The 15,080-nt window shown below is 41.3% G+C and overlaps 3 protein-coding genes across 4 annotated transcripts; all 3 read left to right on the top strand.

Annotated features, from left to right (window-relative positions):
• LOC8060691 (ankyrin repeat domain-containing protein 54) lies at positions 182-3,225 on the top strand. Its single transcript, XM_002460979.2, has 10 exons — positions 182-405; positions 596-652; positions 763-830; positions 968-1,178; positions 1,251-1,351; positions 1,622-1,697; positions 1,780-1,839; positions 1,927-1,977; positions 2,391-2,469; positions 2,831-3,225. Exons 1-10 carry the CDS (start codon positions 328-330, stop codon positions 2,923-2,925), a joined length of 876 nt encoding a protein of 291 aa, XP_002461024.1. The 5' UTR covers positions 182-327; the 3' UTR covers positions 2,926-3,225.
• Positions 6,721-11,012, top strand: LOC8079197. 2 transcript variants are annotated; one of them, XM_021452283.1, is made up of 6 exons: positions 6,721-6,919; positions 7,078-7,193; positions 9,270-9,467; positions 9,546-9,783; positions 10,348-10,454; positions 10,553-11,012. In XM_021452283.1, the coding sequence occupies exons 2-6, from the start codon at positions 7,146-7,148 to the stop codon at positions 10,715-10,717; spliced, it is 756 nt and encodes a 251-aa protein (XP_021307958.1). In that variant the 5' UTR covers positions 6,721-6,919; positions 7,078-7,145; the 3' UTR covers positions 10,718-11,012. The 2 variants fall into 2 exon arrangements, with proteins under 2 accessions (XP_021307958.1, XP_021307959.1); XM_021452284.1 differs by having other exon boundaries at positions 6,728-6,919; positions 9,549-9,783.
• LOC110432182 (probable calcium-binding protein CML13) lies at positions 12,093-14,610 on the top strand. The gene is made up of 7 exons (XM_021452133.1): positions 12,093-12,315; positions 12,628-12,745; positions 12,853-12,889; positions 12,967-12,994; positions 13,488-13,640; positions 13,999-14,101; positions 14,205-14,610. The coding sequence occupies exons 1-7, from the start codon at positions 12,301-12,303 to the stop codon at positions 14,267-14,269; spliced, it is 519 nt and encodes a 172-aa protein (XP_021307808.1). The 5' UTR covers positions 12,093-12,300; the 3' UTR covers positions 14,270-14,610.

Below are 15,080 nucleotides of genomic sequence, written 5' to 3' on the forward strand. Positions count from 1 at the left end.
TTACATATATATATTTATATATATATTTATAGGCCTTTTAGCACCGTGGGCCCTGGCCGTCGCACCGGCTGCCCACAACAGACACGGCCCTGGAAGCGAGCCAAAGTAGAGAGGCGTCCGATCCCACACGGACGGCAGATACGTGGTTGACTATACGTACCTCAGACGTGGATGGGGTCCAACCCGGTTCCCTCCCTCCCGGTCTCGCAGTTCCTCAACCCGGCTCTCCCCGTCGCCTTCCACCACCACCGCAGATCGCCGAAGCGAGGCAGGCCGCAGGCGAGCTCCGGACCAGATCCCGCTGCGGGCAGCTAGAGCGGAAGGGCCATGGAGACGCCGCCGCCTTTCCAGGAGTCCGCCCACTGCGACGTCTGCCGCTGCACCTTCGGCACCTTCCGTCGCCGTGTACGGATCCCCTTCTCTCCCCAGTCCCCATATTATACATCTCTGATCGCTGAGCCGATCTCGTTCGTTCTGGTGTGAATTCCTCCCTTCTCTCGCTGCGAATCGGAGCACGCGTGTATCGGCCCCGCCTGATTCCAGCTGTGGAAGAACTGAAGATACCATGACTGACTTTTATTTCCCCCCCTAACAGCATCACTGCCGCAGCTGCGGACGGACGCTGTGTCACGAGCATTCTTCGTACCACATGGTGAGGAACCGAATGTGAAATCAAATTGTACATGGCCTAGCTCTTGCAGACTGGCAGTGCCCTTGGTACTGGGTTGAGAGTGTTTGACCCTCAGCTTCAACCTGTTTCAGGCTCTCCCGCAGTATGGGATATATACTGACGTCAGAGTCTGCTACGATTGCTTCAACAAATCTTCGAGGTAGCCATCCTCTTATCAGTTAAATAAATTGAGGTGTACGCTGATTGTGTGCTTGTAGCAACTTATGTTTAGTACTTTGGAAGGAAGCAGTTTGGCTTGGGTATGCATTTAACTAGCATTGTCCTGTGATGTTGCAGCCAAGGACGCGTTGGTAATTCAGTGTCGGCTGGTAGCATTTCCGGAGCAGCTGACTCTTTTTCAGGGCTGAGTTTGGGTAAAGAGGATGCTTCGGCGCCTATGAAAAACTCAACAGTTCAGAGCGCGACACCCCTTATTGAGTGCAAATGTGGGATGCCTTTGTGTATTTGTGAAGCACCAAAACCAGAACCTGCACCTACACCTGTAAAGGTAGATGGCAATCCATTTTTATCTACACTTTGTTGAGGTTTCCAACCTAAATCCAGTGATCCTATGCAACAGAATATCAGCACCGTTCCCTCAACCACACAGTCGAATCCAAAGCCAAAGAAGCCTGCTAACACCCAACAGAAGGCTTCAGCTACTTCCAGTAACAACTCAAGGTTGGTTGGTCTTGGTGTTCCATAACATTTTGGTCATATATCTTATCTCTATCTACTCATTTTTGTTGGATATGTTTATCCCTTTATGGTACAGGCCAAATTTTCCAAGCAAGAATTGGAACCATATTTTGGCCATTAGCTTTGCTGCTTTATTGCTTGTACATATGCAATAGGGAGATTGATAATGTCTGTGTTAAGTGCTGTTAACAAGTGTTCTAACTTTGAAGTTATCATCTCAACCCCCACCTCACCCCCTGTCTGTTCTTGCAGCTCGTTCTTAAATATTGGATTGATGAGCAACGATAGCAATGATAAGGGTCTTTCTGACTATGAAGTTAGTGGGGAGGTAGTTTTTTTTTCCGTTGTGTGCCTTCTTCTCTGGCTTCATGAAGTAGGATTTTGTGTAACCTAGTCTTTACTGCTTACAGGGACTCAGAGAAGCAATTAAAGGCGGGGATGTTAAGGGTGTAAAGAAACTTCTTACACAGGTACAATCTCTCTTTCTTGTCTGATCTAGTCATCTTGATTTTTTTAAAAGGAATGCTGTCTTGATTCTTACATTCAACATCGGGCAGGGAGTGGATTGCAACTACTGTGACAAACAAGGATTTACTTTGCTGCATTTGGTATGAGTTCTTTTGATGTCATCCTTGTGGTTGAGTTATTCAAGCTTCTTTGTGTGATTTACTGGATTATTTGTGTATAATGTTCTAATCATACAACATTGTTCAAGCTAAATATTTTCACATTTAGGACCACATCACTTGATGATGTATGAGGATAGCATATAGAAATCTGAATGTGCATTATATTCAAAAAATTGAATAGAGTATTTGAAGGAACACAGATGAAAATTAGTAATTGTTCTGTGATTTAGTTGTTTACTTGTTTGCCAGGCGCAGATGCTATAGATCTCCATAGTATTTAAGGACCCTTTTTCATGTTATCATGAGCAGTTTGCACAACAAAAAATTTCGAATCTGCCAGAACAAATAAACAAATCTACATGTAATTTATTTCTCTCTGTGATCAACGGCAGGCTGCATTGTTTAACCAGACGGAGATTGCTCTTATTCTCATGGACCATGGCGCAAATGTTGAGAGCAAAAATGGGCAAGGTAGGTTCCTTTTAGGATTTTACAACTTATAAGCCCATTTGTGTGATAAGTCACTAAATTGCTGACATCCAAGTGTTCCTGGTTAATTGAAATTGCTGTCAGAAGTTATTTTGAACATACACCCTCTCAGTCTGTCATTCCAATTTTCATTTTCCCCCAAACAAAAATGTTCACTGTAAGTGTAAAGCAAAAGAGGAGCTATTATATATGACCTAGATGGCAAAGTAGCTTGAGTTTGATGCTCAATTCAGTTCTGTTGAGTTATCACCATCATATATTCAATTACGCGCCCAATTTTGAAGTACAAATAGTTATTTCATTTTATTGTTGGAATTGCTAACATCATTAATACGTTGGGCAGGGGAAACTCCTTTGGACTGCGCTCCAACAATGCTGCAGTACAAGATGCGACAACGGATGGAAGAACTTGCGGCTTCAAGGAGACCACTAGAGTGAACGGCATTCATGCTATTTTCTGGTGTTTTTCCTATTCCAGTTTGTGTCAAACGTGGTGTCAACGAATAAAGCAGTTAAGTGAGCTGAAAGCTTCTTGCTGGTGGGATAGGTGTTTGGTCCACCAGTATACTATCCAGAAACGTTGGAATGCCAGTCACGACTCACGCGTATGAAATAATATATTCAGCTTCATCCTACGTTCCTACTCATGTACCTATGTATGTAGCCAGTGAATACTTCCATACATTTACCATGTACAATATTTTTTTCTAGGAGATATCAGTTCAGTGACAGCATAAAGCTTCTTGCCGTTACTGCTTCGTCGAGGCTTGCTGATCGTGGTTGGGTGGAGTACAATACATATTTGAATCATCAATGTCAACTCCGATTTTTGTCTCTGCAGATGTCATTGTTGTTTGAGTTTAATAAAGCTCACAACATATCCTCAACTCGACTCAACATTCAACCTCTAGCACCCCAGTGCACGAGGAAGACCTTTGAAGAGTCTTTGTCACCATTGTCCGATGATGTCTTTGAAGATCTTTATCATCAATTGTCCAGCGATAGTGTTCCCAATAGGACATCTTAGGCCTTGTTTAGATGATGTCTTTGAAGATCTTTATCATCAATTGTCCAGCGATCTAAAATTTTTCTGGATTTTGACATTGTAGCACTTTTGTTTTTATTTGACAAACATTGTCCAATCATAGAGTAACTAGGCTTTTAAAATATTCGTCTCGCGATTTACAGGTAAGCTGTGCAATTAGTTTTTGTTTTCATCTATATTAATACTCCATACATGTACCGCAAGATTTGATGTGACGGGAAATTTTAATTTTTTTTTTGTTTTTAGGGTGAACTAAACAAGGCTTTAAAGGTTTTTCAAGACTTGTGAGATTTGGTTTCGGAGATCTTACTCAAAATCATATTGATTTGCTCTACTTTCAGGATGCTTTCCTTAGGAGCAGTTAAGGTTTTATCCATGTATTTGGAATTTCTATCCTTATGAATTTAATGTTTTAATATATAAAAAACTTCTTACTGATGCCCTGGTAGGATAGTGCCCATGCTGGATGTAGTTGGATTCATATCAATCCACATACGTTGGGGTGAAACTTAACTAGATTTTACCTCAATCAATCCTAATACATATGGATTGACTTGAATTCAATAGTATCCAAACAATGTCTAAAAAGTGTTGGAATACCAGCCGTAACTCATGACTCACGAGTGTGAAATAATTCGTACTCAACTCTGTACTCCGCGCGTACCGAGTACAATACTTCCTCAATCCAAAAATGAGTACATGCCTCACTTGTCAACTGTCTGATTGGTTGTGAAATAAATTTATTAGAAGAAATAAACATTGATATTATTTTCTACATGTCAAATCAATTTGAAAAAAGAGCTTTGCTCATGAAGGGATGAAATGTGCTCTTATCTATGACTTTCCATTAAAAGTGTCATTTTTTACTTTTGAGTACTGTATTTAATTATTTGTCTTATTCATTTCTTCTGAAAATTATAAAATAAACAAAATTATTATTAAAGTATATCCAACGATAAAATAAATCATAATAAAATAATTAATTTTTATACAAAATTTTAGAATAAGATGAATGGTCAAACCAAATCATCATTTTTAATGGGACAGGAAGTATGTTTTTTTTTTTTACTGAAACAGCTCTTCTTTGCCTCTTTGCCCACGGTGCTGTGGACATGCAGACGAATGAAACGCGCCATCCGGTTGTCTGTTCTCCGGGTCGCAACCCAGGTCGTTGGCGCCCGGAAAATGGTTTGCGTTAAAATTGGTTTTTTTGTTTGGTTTTATTTTTGGGCTGTATTGGTTTGGATTGAAACAGGCTGAAAAAGCTGTTGGGCCAGTTTGGTTTGGGCTCTATTAAAGTGGGCTGAACTGGTTTGGCTGTAAATAATAGAGTTTACAATGATTTTTTATTCTATCTATTTATTTTTTGCTTTTGTTTATGGCTATAAATATAAACAATAGTATGAGGTGCCAGTGAAATGGCGGGTTGAAAATGTATTTTAATGGATGTAGTCTAGGGCATAAGTGGTATGGTTTGGTGTGGATGATTGAAGTCATGGTCTAATTTGGTTTGGATTTGACTTATATATATATATATATATATATATATATATATATGTTTTGGATTGGTGTTGGTTTGGTTTGGATCTCAGCCCACTACGAGGTTTAGGCCTTGTTTAGTTCTCAAAATTTTTCAAGATTCCCTGTCACATCGAATCTTACGACACATGCATGAAGCATTAAATATAGACGAAAATAAAAACTAATTCTACAGTTTACCTGTAAATCGCGAGACGAATCTTTTGATCCTAGTTAGTCTATGATTGGATAATATTTGCCACAAACAAACGAAAGTGCTACAGTATCGAAATCCAAAATTTTTCTCAATCTAAACAAGGCCTTAGGTATGGGCCGGTTTGGCTTGGGCTCAAGCTCAAAAAATATCCCAAGCCGCGGGGCGGGATGGATGAAGTCAGCGCTTGGACAGGATCGCAGAGACCAGCGAAGCCTCGTCAGTGCCGCGGCGGCAACGGATATTTTTAGTTCCCCGCGCCTGCGATTGCAAAAATATCTAGGACTTGTTTAGTTCACCCCAAAATCCAAAAAGTTTTTAAGATTCCCTGTCACATCGAATCTTGCGGCACATGCATGAAGCATTAAATATAGACGAAAATAAAAATTAATCACACAGTTTGACTGTAAATCACGAGACGAATCTTTTGACTCTAGTTAGTCTATGATTGAACAATATTTACCACAAACAAACGAAAGTGCTACAGTTCCGAAAACTTTTCAGTTTTGGCAACTAAACAATGCCCTAGCGTCCTCCCCCTGCCAGATCTTCTGTCCTGCTCCTGTTCCTGCTCCTGCCCTGACGCTCATTGGCGCTGAGAGCTGGAATGGACCATTAGTATATTGATTGATGATTGATGACGGTGGAACGGAGGAGGGATCATGATTCATGCGTACGATTGCCATCTTTGATCTTTCATCATGCGATACAGTGATCTGGAGTAGTATTACGGTTGCCTAACGCTATCTAAAACTACCATTACCCTAACGCTTATAGATGGCTCAGAGACCCCAGAAAAAAAAAAACAACGACAGATGGGCATGTTTAGATTCCTTTAAAATTCTAAAAATTTATAAGATTTTCTGTTACATCAAATCTTGCGGCATATATATAAAATATTAAATATAGATGAAAAAACAACTAATTGTTCAGTTTGCCTATAAATCATGAGATAAATTTTTATAAGCCTAGTTAGTTTATTATTAAATACTGTTTAACAAATACAAACAAAAATATTATAATGTCAAAATTCTAAAAGTTTATACATCTAAACAAGGCCTTAGTAGACATTTTCGACTACATCACACTAATCCTAGGCACACGACAGCTACGCGTCAAACCTTATTGTTGACAAATATCAGCATATGCATGGTACCGGTGTCTAGCCTGGAACGTGACATCGTGACCCCAAAAATATCTCGCAACAACCCAGTCCGGTCCGACGTCACCGCCGCCGGGATCATCCATCACTGCATCAGGGCAAAAGAATATCGTGATGCCATTTCCATGGCATGGCCCCATGGGGATTGGGGAGGGAGTTGGGAGTAGGAAAGCAAGGAAGGAAGGCGTGCAGAGAGGATCCCTCGGGCCGCCGCACGCCATCTCCGAGATATTTCTCACAAAGCGTCCACCGGCAGGGCGGCAGCGCGCCCGCGCCGGCCAGCCCAGCCCACGTGGAAAAGCGATGCCACGGCGGAGGGAAGCCGGATAAAAAGCGCGGCCTGTGCCTGTCCCTTCCCCACCTTCCCCCCGCTCGGGTTCGACTCGACCGGTCCACCGTTTTCACCCGCTCCGCTCCGTTTCCGTCGCTCCGAACGAAGGAGCCGCGCCACGCCCACGCCCACGCCCACGCGAGAGGGGCTGCGTCGCGGACGGTAGGGCTCTCGAATCCTCCCCTCCCCCGCCTCGTCCCTTGTCGTCCACAGACCACAGCTCTAGTCTCTTCGTGCTGCTGCGTTTGTGATGTTTGCCGCGCTCGTGGCCGTGGAGGCGCTGATGCGGAGGCTTTGATGTGGAGGTGGTGCATTTGCAGGTGACGGTTTTTGTGTCTCGGTGGCGCCGGGGTGTGGACGACCGACCGACCGGAGCGGAAGGCCGGAGATGATGGAGGAGGGGGCGCCCGATCTGCGAGACCTCGTGCGCCTGCCGGTAATCCTTTTCCCCCAGCGCGTTTGGTTTGACCGCGGACTCGTTTGGTTGGTCTGCAGTTGTGGCGCCGAGTTGTTTTAGATGTTTGTTTGGGTGATCTGCTGAGCGACCTGGGTTTGCTAAGAAATCCGAGCAGACGTTCGATTTTGGGTTAAAAAGAAGAGGTTGTTGGAGCTCCTAGTTTAGATTTTTGGTACCTCTCTGTTGGCTGTTAGTATTGCCGAGCACAAAACGGAGGAGTAGAAGAATCACGGTTTCTTTCAGGAGGCCGTTGTACAACATATGTTTTTTTTGGGTTATATGCGGGATTCATGGGGATACATGAAATTTTTATATGATTCAAGTGGCCATGGCTTGAGCATCTGAATGATATGCAGCTCATAGTTTGCTTGGATAGCTGTTTCTATTGACTTGGTGGGAAAGCCAGTTCCCGTGTATGGCTGCCGGTTTTGACATTACTTTGGATTATGTTCTTCTTCTACATTGCTCAGAGATTGTGTGAGGCTTTCATGAACATTAAACGAGAGAAGTGGGTGCTAAGTAACCAAAGTATCAAGGTTGAACCACAAGTCCTTATTGTGATACTTGAGCATTCCATGCTATTAAAAGACAATTTCCTTGAACAATTGTAATCAGTAATCTGAATCGTTCTGTTAAGTTGCTTTAAGTTGACTGATGTGATGTGCAAAATAATTTTTAGCGATACCTTTGCTGACCTTTCGTTTGTGGGGACAAGTACACATGGACAAAAAGGACAATTCAGTTACAAAAGGGTAATTCAGTTAAGTTGTACTTTGGAGTTTTGGGGACAGGTTGATTATTCAGCTCTCCTGGGTTCAATCTTTTAGGGGTTGTTTGGATCTTAATTTTTGTGAATACTAGAACCCTTAAAACCCGTTTTAGTTCGTTACCCAGAAATACCTGTTTGTTTTCTCTAACAAACTTCGAGATAAGTAAAAACAGTTTCCAGTAAACTCAGAATACCGAGTTTTACCAAAATCTATTCCTAGACGTTTTTATAAAAACTGTCATAAGCTAAGCACGTTTCTCTGGCCATAAATCTCACATCTCCGTTGGTTTCTGGACCAACTAGCTTTGATGGGAATGATCAGTTTGCCTGGCGATCAAATATGTGTCTTTGTTATTTGATTCCAAAGAAGACCCCGTGAAAGTAATTGCGATCCAAACACAGTAATATATACATCAACAATAACAGAATACCTACTTAAAACAGGTTTATCTAAAATTGATGGTAATACATATTTTCTAAAAACTGATTTATAATTATGAGATCCAAACAACAACTTGGTATTGTTGTCACAATTGTAATTGGTTATTTCAGTGTGTTTTTTTGGCGTGGGATTCAAGGTGACACACGATATCTTCATATGATTCATATGGTCATATCATGGCCATGAGCATCTGGAAGGATATGATACTCACAATGGTTTGCTTTGATATCGGTTGTGCAACCTAAGGATGCCATTTACTTGTTTGCAAAACCAGCTATTGCAAATGACTGTTGGTTTCGACATCACTTGGATTTTGTTTTCCTTCTGCATTGTTCTAGATGTGTGAGGTTTTCATGCAGTATATTAACTGATAGAAATGGGTGCTAAGTCACCATAGTATCAAGGCTGCGCCATGAGTCTTGTGTGATACTTGATCATTCCATACTGTCAGAAGACAGTTTCTTTAAACAATTGTATTCTGCAACCTGAATCATTCAGTTAAGTTGCTGTAACATGACTGATGTGATGTGCAGAATATTTTTTAGTGCTAACTCTCATGAACTTTCATTTGAGGGGCCAAGTAGACATGGACAAAAGGGTAATTCATTTGAGTTGTACTTGCGAATTTCATGGAGTAGTTGATTATTTAGCTCTTTTTGTTCTTTTTAATGCCATTTTCCTTCTGAATGTGCCCTTGCAATGCTTGAGCAGTATTCCCATATTTCTATCATGTCACTTAGAGACCAAGAGTCCAAGACCACAAATACTCATATCAACATTTGAATTTTGTACTCGTCATTTCTTTTGGAGGACCTATCATGAAGTTCTTCCATTCATGTCCCAGGATGTTCTCGTGGTATGCTCATCTACTGGATGGACAGATGAAAAGCACATGCTTTATCTTCAATTATTGGAAGAAACATTTGTGCGCCAATTACATGAAAGTGGTTGCAGTTTTAAGGGACTGTTCAATCGCTCTCCAAGATATTGTAGGCGTATGATATCATCTAAGGAAATTGTTAAATACACTACAGCTGATCAGGTATAGGCAAAGGATTCCCTCATTAATTGACAGAAAATGGAAGGAAGCAGCTGTAACATATATTTTTGTATGATGCAGCAGGGATGTTGTGCCATAGTTGAGGGTGACAAAGTCAAGTCCTGCATAAAGGCTGAGAATGTTGAGTCACCTTCCTGTTGTGGAAATCAGCAAGATGAAAAAGTTCGTTCCATGGAAGATAATGCATCAACCACTGAGCCTGTGGAAGAAGCCACTTCCCATGCAAGGGCAGCAAGCCCAGGACAAGCTTCCACGTGCTATGTTGGCAAACACAGACATTCACCTTCCAGAAGCGCAGGTAGGGGGGTATCTATTGGATGTCCTTTTGCAAATGCTGTTGCATATCGATCTGTCCTTACTCCAAAAAGGAAGAAAACTATTTCCAAATTTTGATTGTCTTCTATGAGATTATTGCAAAACAAAGCAACAATTGATTTCCCCAAATCCCTTTTGCAAATGCTGTTGCATATCGATCTGAGTTACTCCAAAAAGGAAGAAAACTATTTCCAAATTTTGATTCTCTTCTATGAGATTATTGCAAAACAAATCAACAATTGATTTCCCCAAATCTGCTTTTTATTAAGAAAAAAGATTTTCGCTGGCTGTCTGCCTGATTTTGTTTCTAGTATAAGCTATTAACATTGTTGAATATGTCGGTTGGGAAAAAAAGGCATAATCTTTTGCTCAGTGTCTTGTTTTCTTATCTTTCTGAGATCTGACCAGTAGAAGTGCACCTTGGGAATTATGCCATGTGTTTCTTCATATCCAGACTATGAATACAAAATATTTAAAGGTATTAAGTTCATTTACTTGAGTGGCATGGCCAGATTTTTACAAGAGAACTACTCGTGCATTTACTCAGAGGGGTCGGATCAGAATTTTGATGAGGAGACCCAAGGGACTGGAGAATCAAGACCAGGATGCAACCGAAAGCGACTGAAATCTGCTGATGGTACTAGGGATCATCAGGTAATTGACCATATATGTGTAGTGTACCTTTTAGTTGTGTTCTGCCGCTGTTCTATGTTTTATGAAAACATTCTTACTTCACATCACAATGTCAATAGGTGGTTCTGGTTGTGAAGGCAGAGGCCCATCAGGTGGGCTGCCTTGATGCGAGTGATAAAAATAGCAATAACTGCACTGCATCATCAAAAGTGCATGCTGGATTACTTGATGTTGAAGCTGGGCCTCCCTCTGGCAACTGCAAGGATCATGGACCAAAAGGATAATGCAATGTCCACGGAGTGTTCTCTGGAGGTGACTAACACACTCACATGGTAGTAACTGAATCACACACAGAGAGAGTCAAGCAGTGCAAGTTTGTAAGATTACCCTTTATTCTGGTTTGGAAGTCAAAATAGTTCGTTCAATTTAGCCTAGATTGATTCGAGGCAGTTGATGGTTTTGTTGTGTTTCTGAGTGACCCTGATACGAAAATAAAATTTCCTTTTGTTCTGTGTTTGCTGCTGTAACCTGTAAAGTGCTTTCATATTTTCGCTAACTTTATATCTACATTTTGCTTTACTATTCATATCAGAATTTCGAACGCATTTCGGTCTCCAAGTTTGCCTCACTCGCCTTTGTTCCCTTATCTAAAAATGTTAACCTCACTCGCTTGGGCAACCTTTCCCTTGTTTTTAAATTCAACCAAATTTTGATAATATTTGGACTGCTGGCCCTCTAACAGAGAAAAATTCGTATTTCTAGCTCTGCCAGTAGCTGAGCAAACTGTCTTAGGCCTTGTTTAATTGACCTAAAAAAACCAAAAACTTTTCAAGATATCCGTCACATCGAATCTTATGGCACACACATGAAACACTAAATATATTCCTTGTTTACTTTACCCCCAAAACGAAAAATTTTTCAAGATTCTCTGTCACATCGAATTTTGTGGCACATGTATAGAGTATTAAATATAGACGAAAACAAAAACTAATTGCACAGTTTGCTTGTAAATAAGAGATAAATCTTTTGAGCCTAGTTAGTCCATAATTAGATAATATTTGTCAAATAAAAACGAAAATACTACAGTATCGAAATCCAAAATTGTACAATCTATTTAGTCCATGATTAAACAATATTTTCAAATAAAAACGAAAATGCTACCGTACCAGAACTAAAAAAATTTACGGAACTAAACACAGCCTTAACTTTTGATGGTTGACTCCTGCCTGCTAGAGGACCCAGATTTCTTGCAAACAGAAAGGGGTTCAGGGACCAGGAGTCTATTCCCTTTATCAATTCTGATAATGTGTTACGCATGGAGCTTTCTTTGGAGAAGAATGTTAATATGTTTGTTTTTCTCTCACAGTAAATCAAAATTAATATTGGCATTAGTCGTTTTTACAGCCAGCCGAACAGGGATATGGAGTCCACCAAAGTGTGTGCGTGTAGTCTTCACCACAGCAAGTACAGCTGCAAGATGGAAAAAATAGCTAAATATTGACCTAAATTCTAATAGCACTATTAGCAGGATCCTGATTGCAACAGGCTTGAATTTTTTGCACAACGTTCTTTTTTGTTTTAGTTGGGCTTAATTAAGCCTGCCAAGGCCTACAATAGCCCTTTTCTACTTTGAAGGCCGAGGTGAGCAAGCAGCAGCAACCCCTTGTCAGTTCATTTGCGTTCAACCCTCCTCCGACGGTCCGACCTCCGTTCCCCACTTCACGCGTCACCCCATCCCGCCTCTCCCGTTCACGCGGTCCTAACTCCCAACTCTCTCCCTCGCGCGCCCGCGCGCTCTCTCTAGCCGGCGACGACTGGGCGAGCGGCGCCACCCTACGCCAGGTCTTCGTGGAGATCATCGCCGGCGATGAGTTTCAACCAGGTACGGCCGCCCCTTCCACTCCCTTCCCGCTGTGTGAAACCGAGCTCCCCATAACCTAATGTAAGCTGTTTGTATTCAGATCTGACACAATTACAGGCCGCTAGCTTCGATTTTTTTTTATTTTTTTGCAAAAAGTTTATCGGTGCATACGTGCACCTATGTCCACTACTAGATCCGCCTCCTAGTTGCAGCATGTCATCTATTAGGTTCAGTTTTGTTTTTATACTAGGTTGAATTGTCTCAAATTGTGGATTCTAGTATTCTTGTGATGACTTGATCGTTGATCTCACTTGTGGCATGTGAAATTTGTAGTCTACTGTCAAGGGGCAGACCAGGAGGGAGAGGCCTAGGGCTCGCCCTCATGGCCTGACGCAGCAGAAGAGGCAGGAAATAAAGGAAGCCTTTGATCTGTTTGATACAGATAACTCTGGTACTGACAATTTCCTTTGGATGATCGCCAGTTCCATTTTTTCAACTACACTATTGCTTTCGTCGTGTTGGAACTGTTGATATCTTACTAACATACTTATCTCACAGGAACCATTGATGCAAAAGAGCTCAATGTTGCCATGAGGTAAGGCTGGCATAACCATTCTCATTTTAACAGCCAAGCTGCAACTAGGCCTCTGAAATTATTTATTTTGTGTACAGAGCCTTGGGATTTGAGATGACTGAAGAGGTATTATTCGTCCTATTTGCAAATCATTTGTTTTAGAGCGCATTTCCATTCTCTAGAAAAGTGTATTTCCGTTGTTTTGTTCCTTGGCAATCCTACGACAAAGAATGCTATAGCTCTTCCATTTATGTTAGGCGAATTGATATTGCAATCTTGCATAAGCAGTCCTAGAGCTAGAATGAGCACAATGTTAAGTGGTGAGAGAGTTCCTGCTGATAATCTTGCGCTGAGCATTTCCTTCTTTTCCTGTTGCAGTGACTGTTTCTTTTTGAGCATATCTTTTAGCGTCGCTATCTTTCATATTTCTTTAGCAGTTAGTTTGCTGATGAGATGAGTTTGTCCTGTCCATGATATATTATGCCCCTCGCGAAAATAAGAGCCACAATATTATTTCATATTTTCTTTTCTGTGTTTGAGCCCATGCAAGTATGGAACCACATCCATGTGCTGTGGAAAGTTCCTTGAAATAACACTACTCGCCTTCTGGTTAATGCAGCAAATTAGGCAAATGATTGCTGATGTTGACAAAGATGGCAGTGGAGCAATCGACTATGAGGAGTTTGAGCACATGATGACTGCCAAAATCGGAGAAAGGGATAGTAAAGAGGAGCTTACAAAAGCATTCCGCATTATTGACCAAGATGGAAATGTAAAGCATCATCCGCCTTCTCTTTCATACATGCAAACCTCTATGATTGTACTGGGCTACAATTTTGCTTGCCTTATCTTTCCAATCATGTCAATTATCTTTTCAACTCTAGTCAACAATCACCCAAGTGGTTTTCATAACTTAAAGATGATGAATAACGGATGCTTACACAATTTTCAATCCTCTCCCTCCTAGTGTTCTGAGAGCAAAATGTTAGTATGTCTCCCCTTGAGCTTAATGGAATTGGCTGAGATAAGAACACAAAATACTTCTTTGCAACTGTGCCATATTCTAAACATGAGTAATCCCTCAGACAATGCTATAATAGCTCTTAAAGTATGTTTTATTGTCCACGCAGGGAAAGATTTCTAACATTGATATCCAGAGGATTGCCAAAGAGTTGGGTGTAAATCTCACCCTCGATGAGATCCAAGACATGGTGCAAGAGGCAGATAGAAATGGTTTGCTGTGCTCTGTCATCTTTATTTCTTTTTGCAAACTTCAAAGACCATCAACTTCAAGTTAAACTAGCTGTAATTTAACTTGATTTCTTGTTTGTCACAGGTGACGGTGAGATAGACTTTGATGAGTTCATCAGGATGATGAGGAGGACTAGCTATGGCTACTAGGTGTATCTTATGTGAGTCCTGACACCGTCAGTTGGTTTATGACCACAAGGGGTGTGACTGGTGTAATTACTATGAACAATAATGTTGTGATCTGCTTATGTTTATCCTTTTTTTTAATTCTTGCTGTGCCTACTTAAGTATGGTAACTAGAGTAATATATATGCACCAGATTTCTGTTATAGTTCAATAGCTAGTCGTTTTTGCTGGTGGGAGGTGGCCAGGTGGGTTGAAGTTTGTCCAGCTTTCTGAACTCTGTTCAGAAGTGTGGAAGTTTTGTGGCTTGTGCGAACATATAAAACTCTGCAATGTCGTTGCTATCTGGTAATGAAGTTCGGTTTTAACGTGGGGGAGAAAAATATATGCACCAGATATTCGGCTCTGCCATCTATCGTGTGGATGCAGATATGAGCAATGAAGCCAAGTGAAATCGAAATGGTTCGTGTTTGTGGTAGCATTCCTGCTCTATATCAATACAAGTTCGGCAGGGGTCCTGCCGACCATTACCAATAAAATAAATTGTTGTAGCAGATCAGCTCTGTGGGTGTAGGCTGAAACTATGCTTGTCGAGTAAAAAAAAAAAAAGCTATGGTGTGATGCTGGACCACGTTTTTCAGAACGCTAAAGATGTCATCAGTTTGCGCGGTGTCCAGGACGGTGCTGGTTGCCTGGCTGTTCAGTTAGCTGGTATGGTAGTGGTAGCTACGGTCTGTCGATCGACTCCCCAACTAACCTGAGGTATCCTGTTGTCGGTTGAGGATCATCCATACTGCTCTGGATTTGTAGTCAACCGTGAGAAGAGGACAGGCTGCGT

The sequence above is a fragment of the Sorghum bicolor genome, chromosome 2 (assembly GCF_000003195.3).
Source record: "Sorghum bicolor cultivar BTx623 chromosome 2, Sorghum_bicolor_NCBIv3, whole genome shotgun sequence".
Taxonomy (NCBI): Eukaryota; Viridiplantae; Streptophyta; class Magnoliopsida; order Poales; family Poaceae; genus Sorghum; species Sorghum bicolor.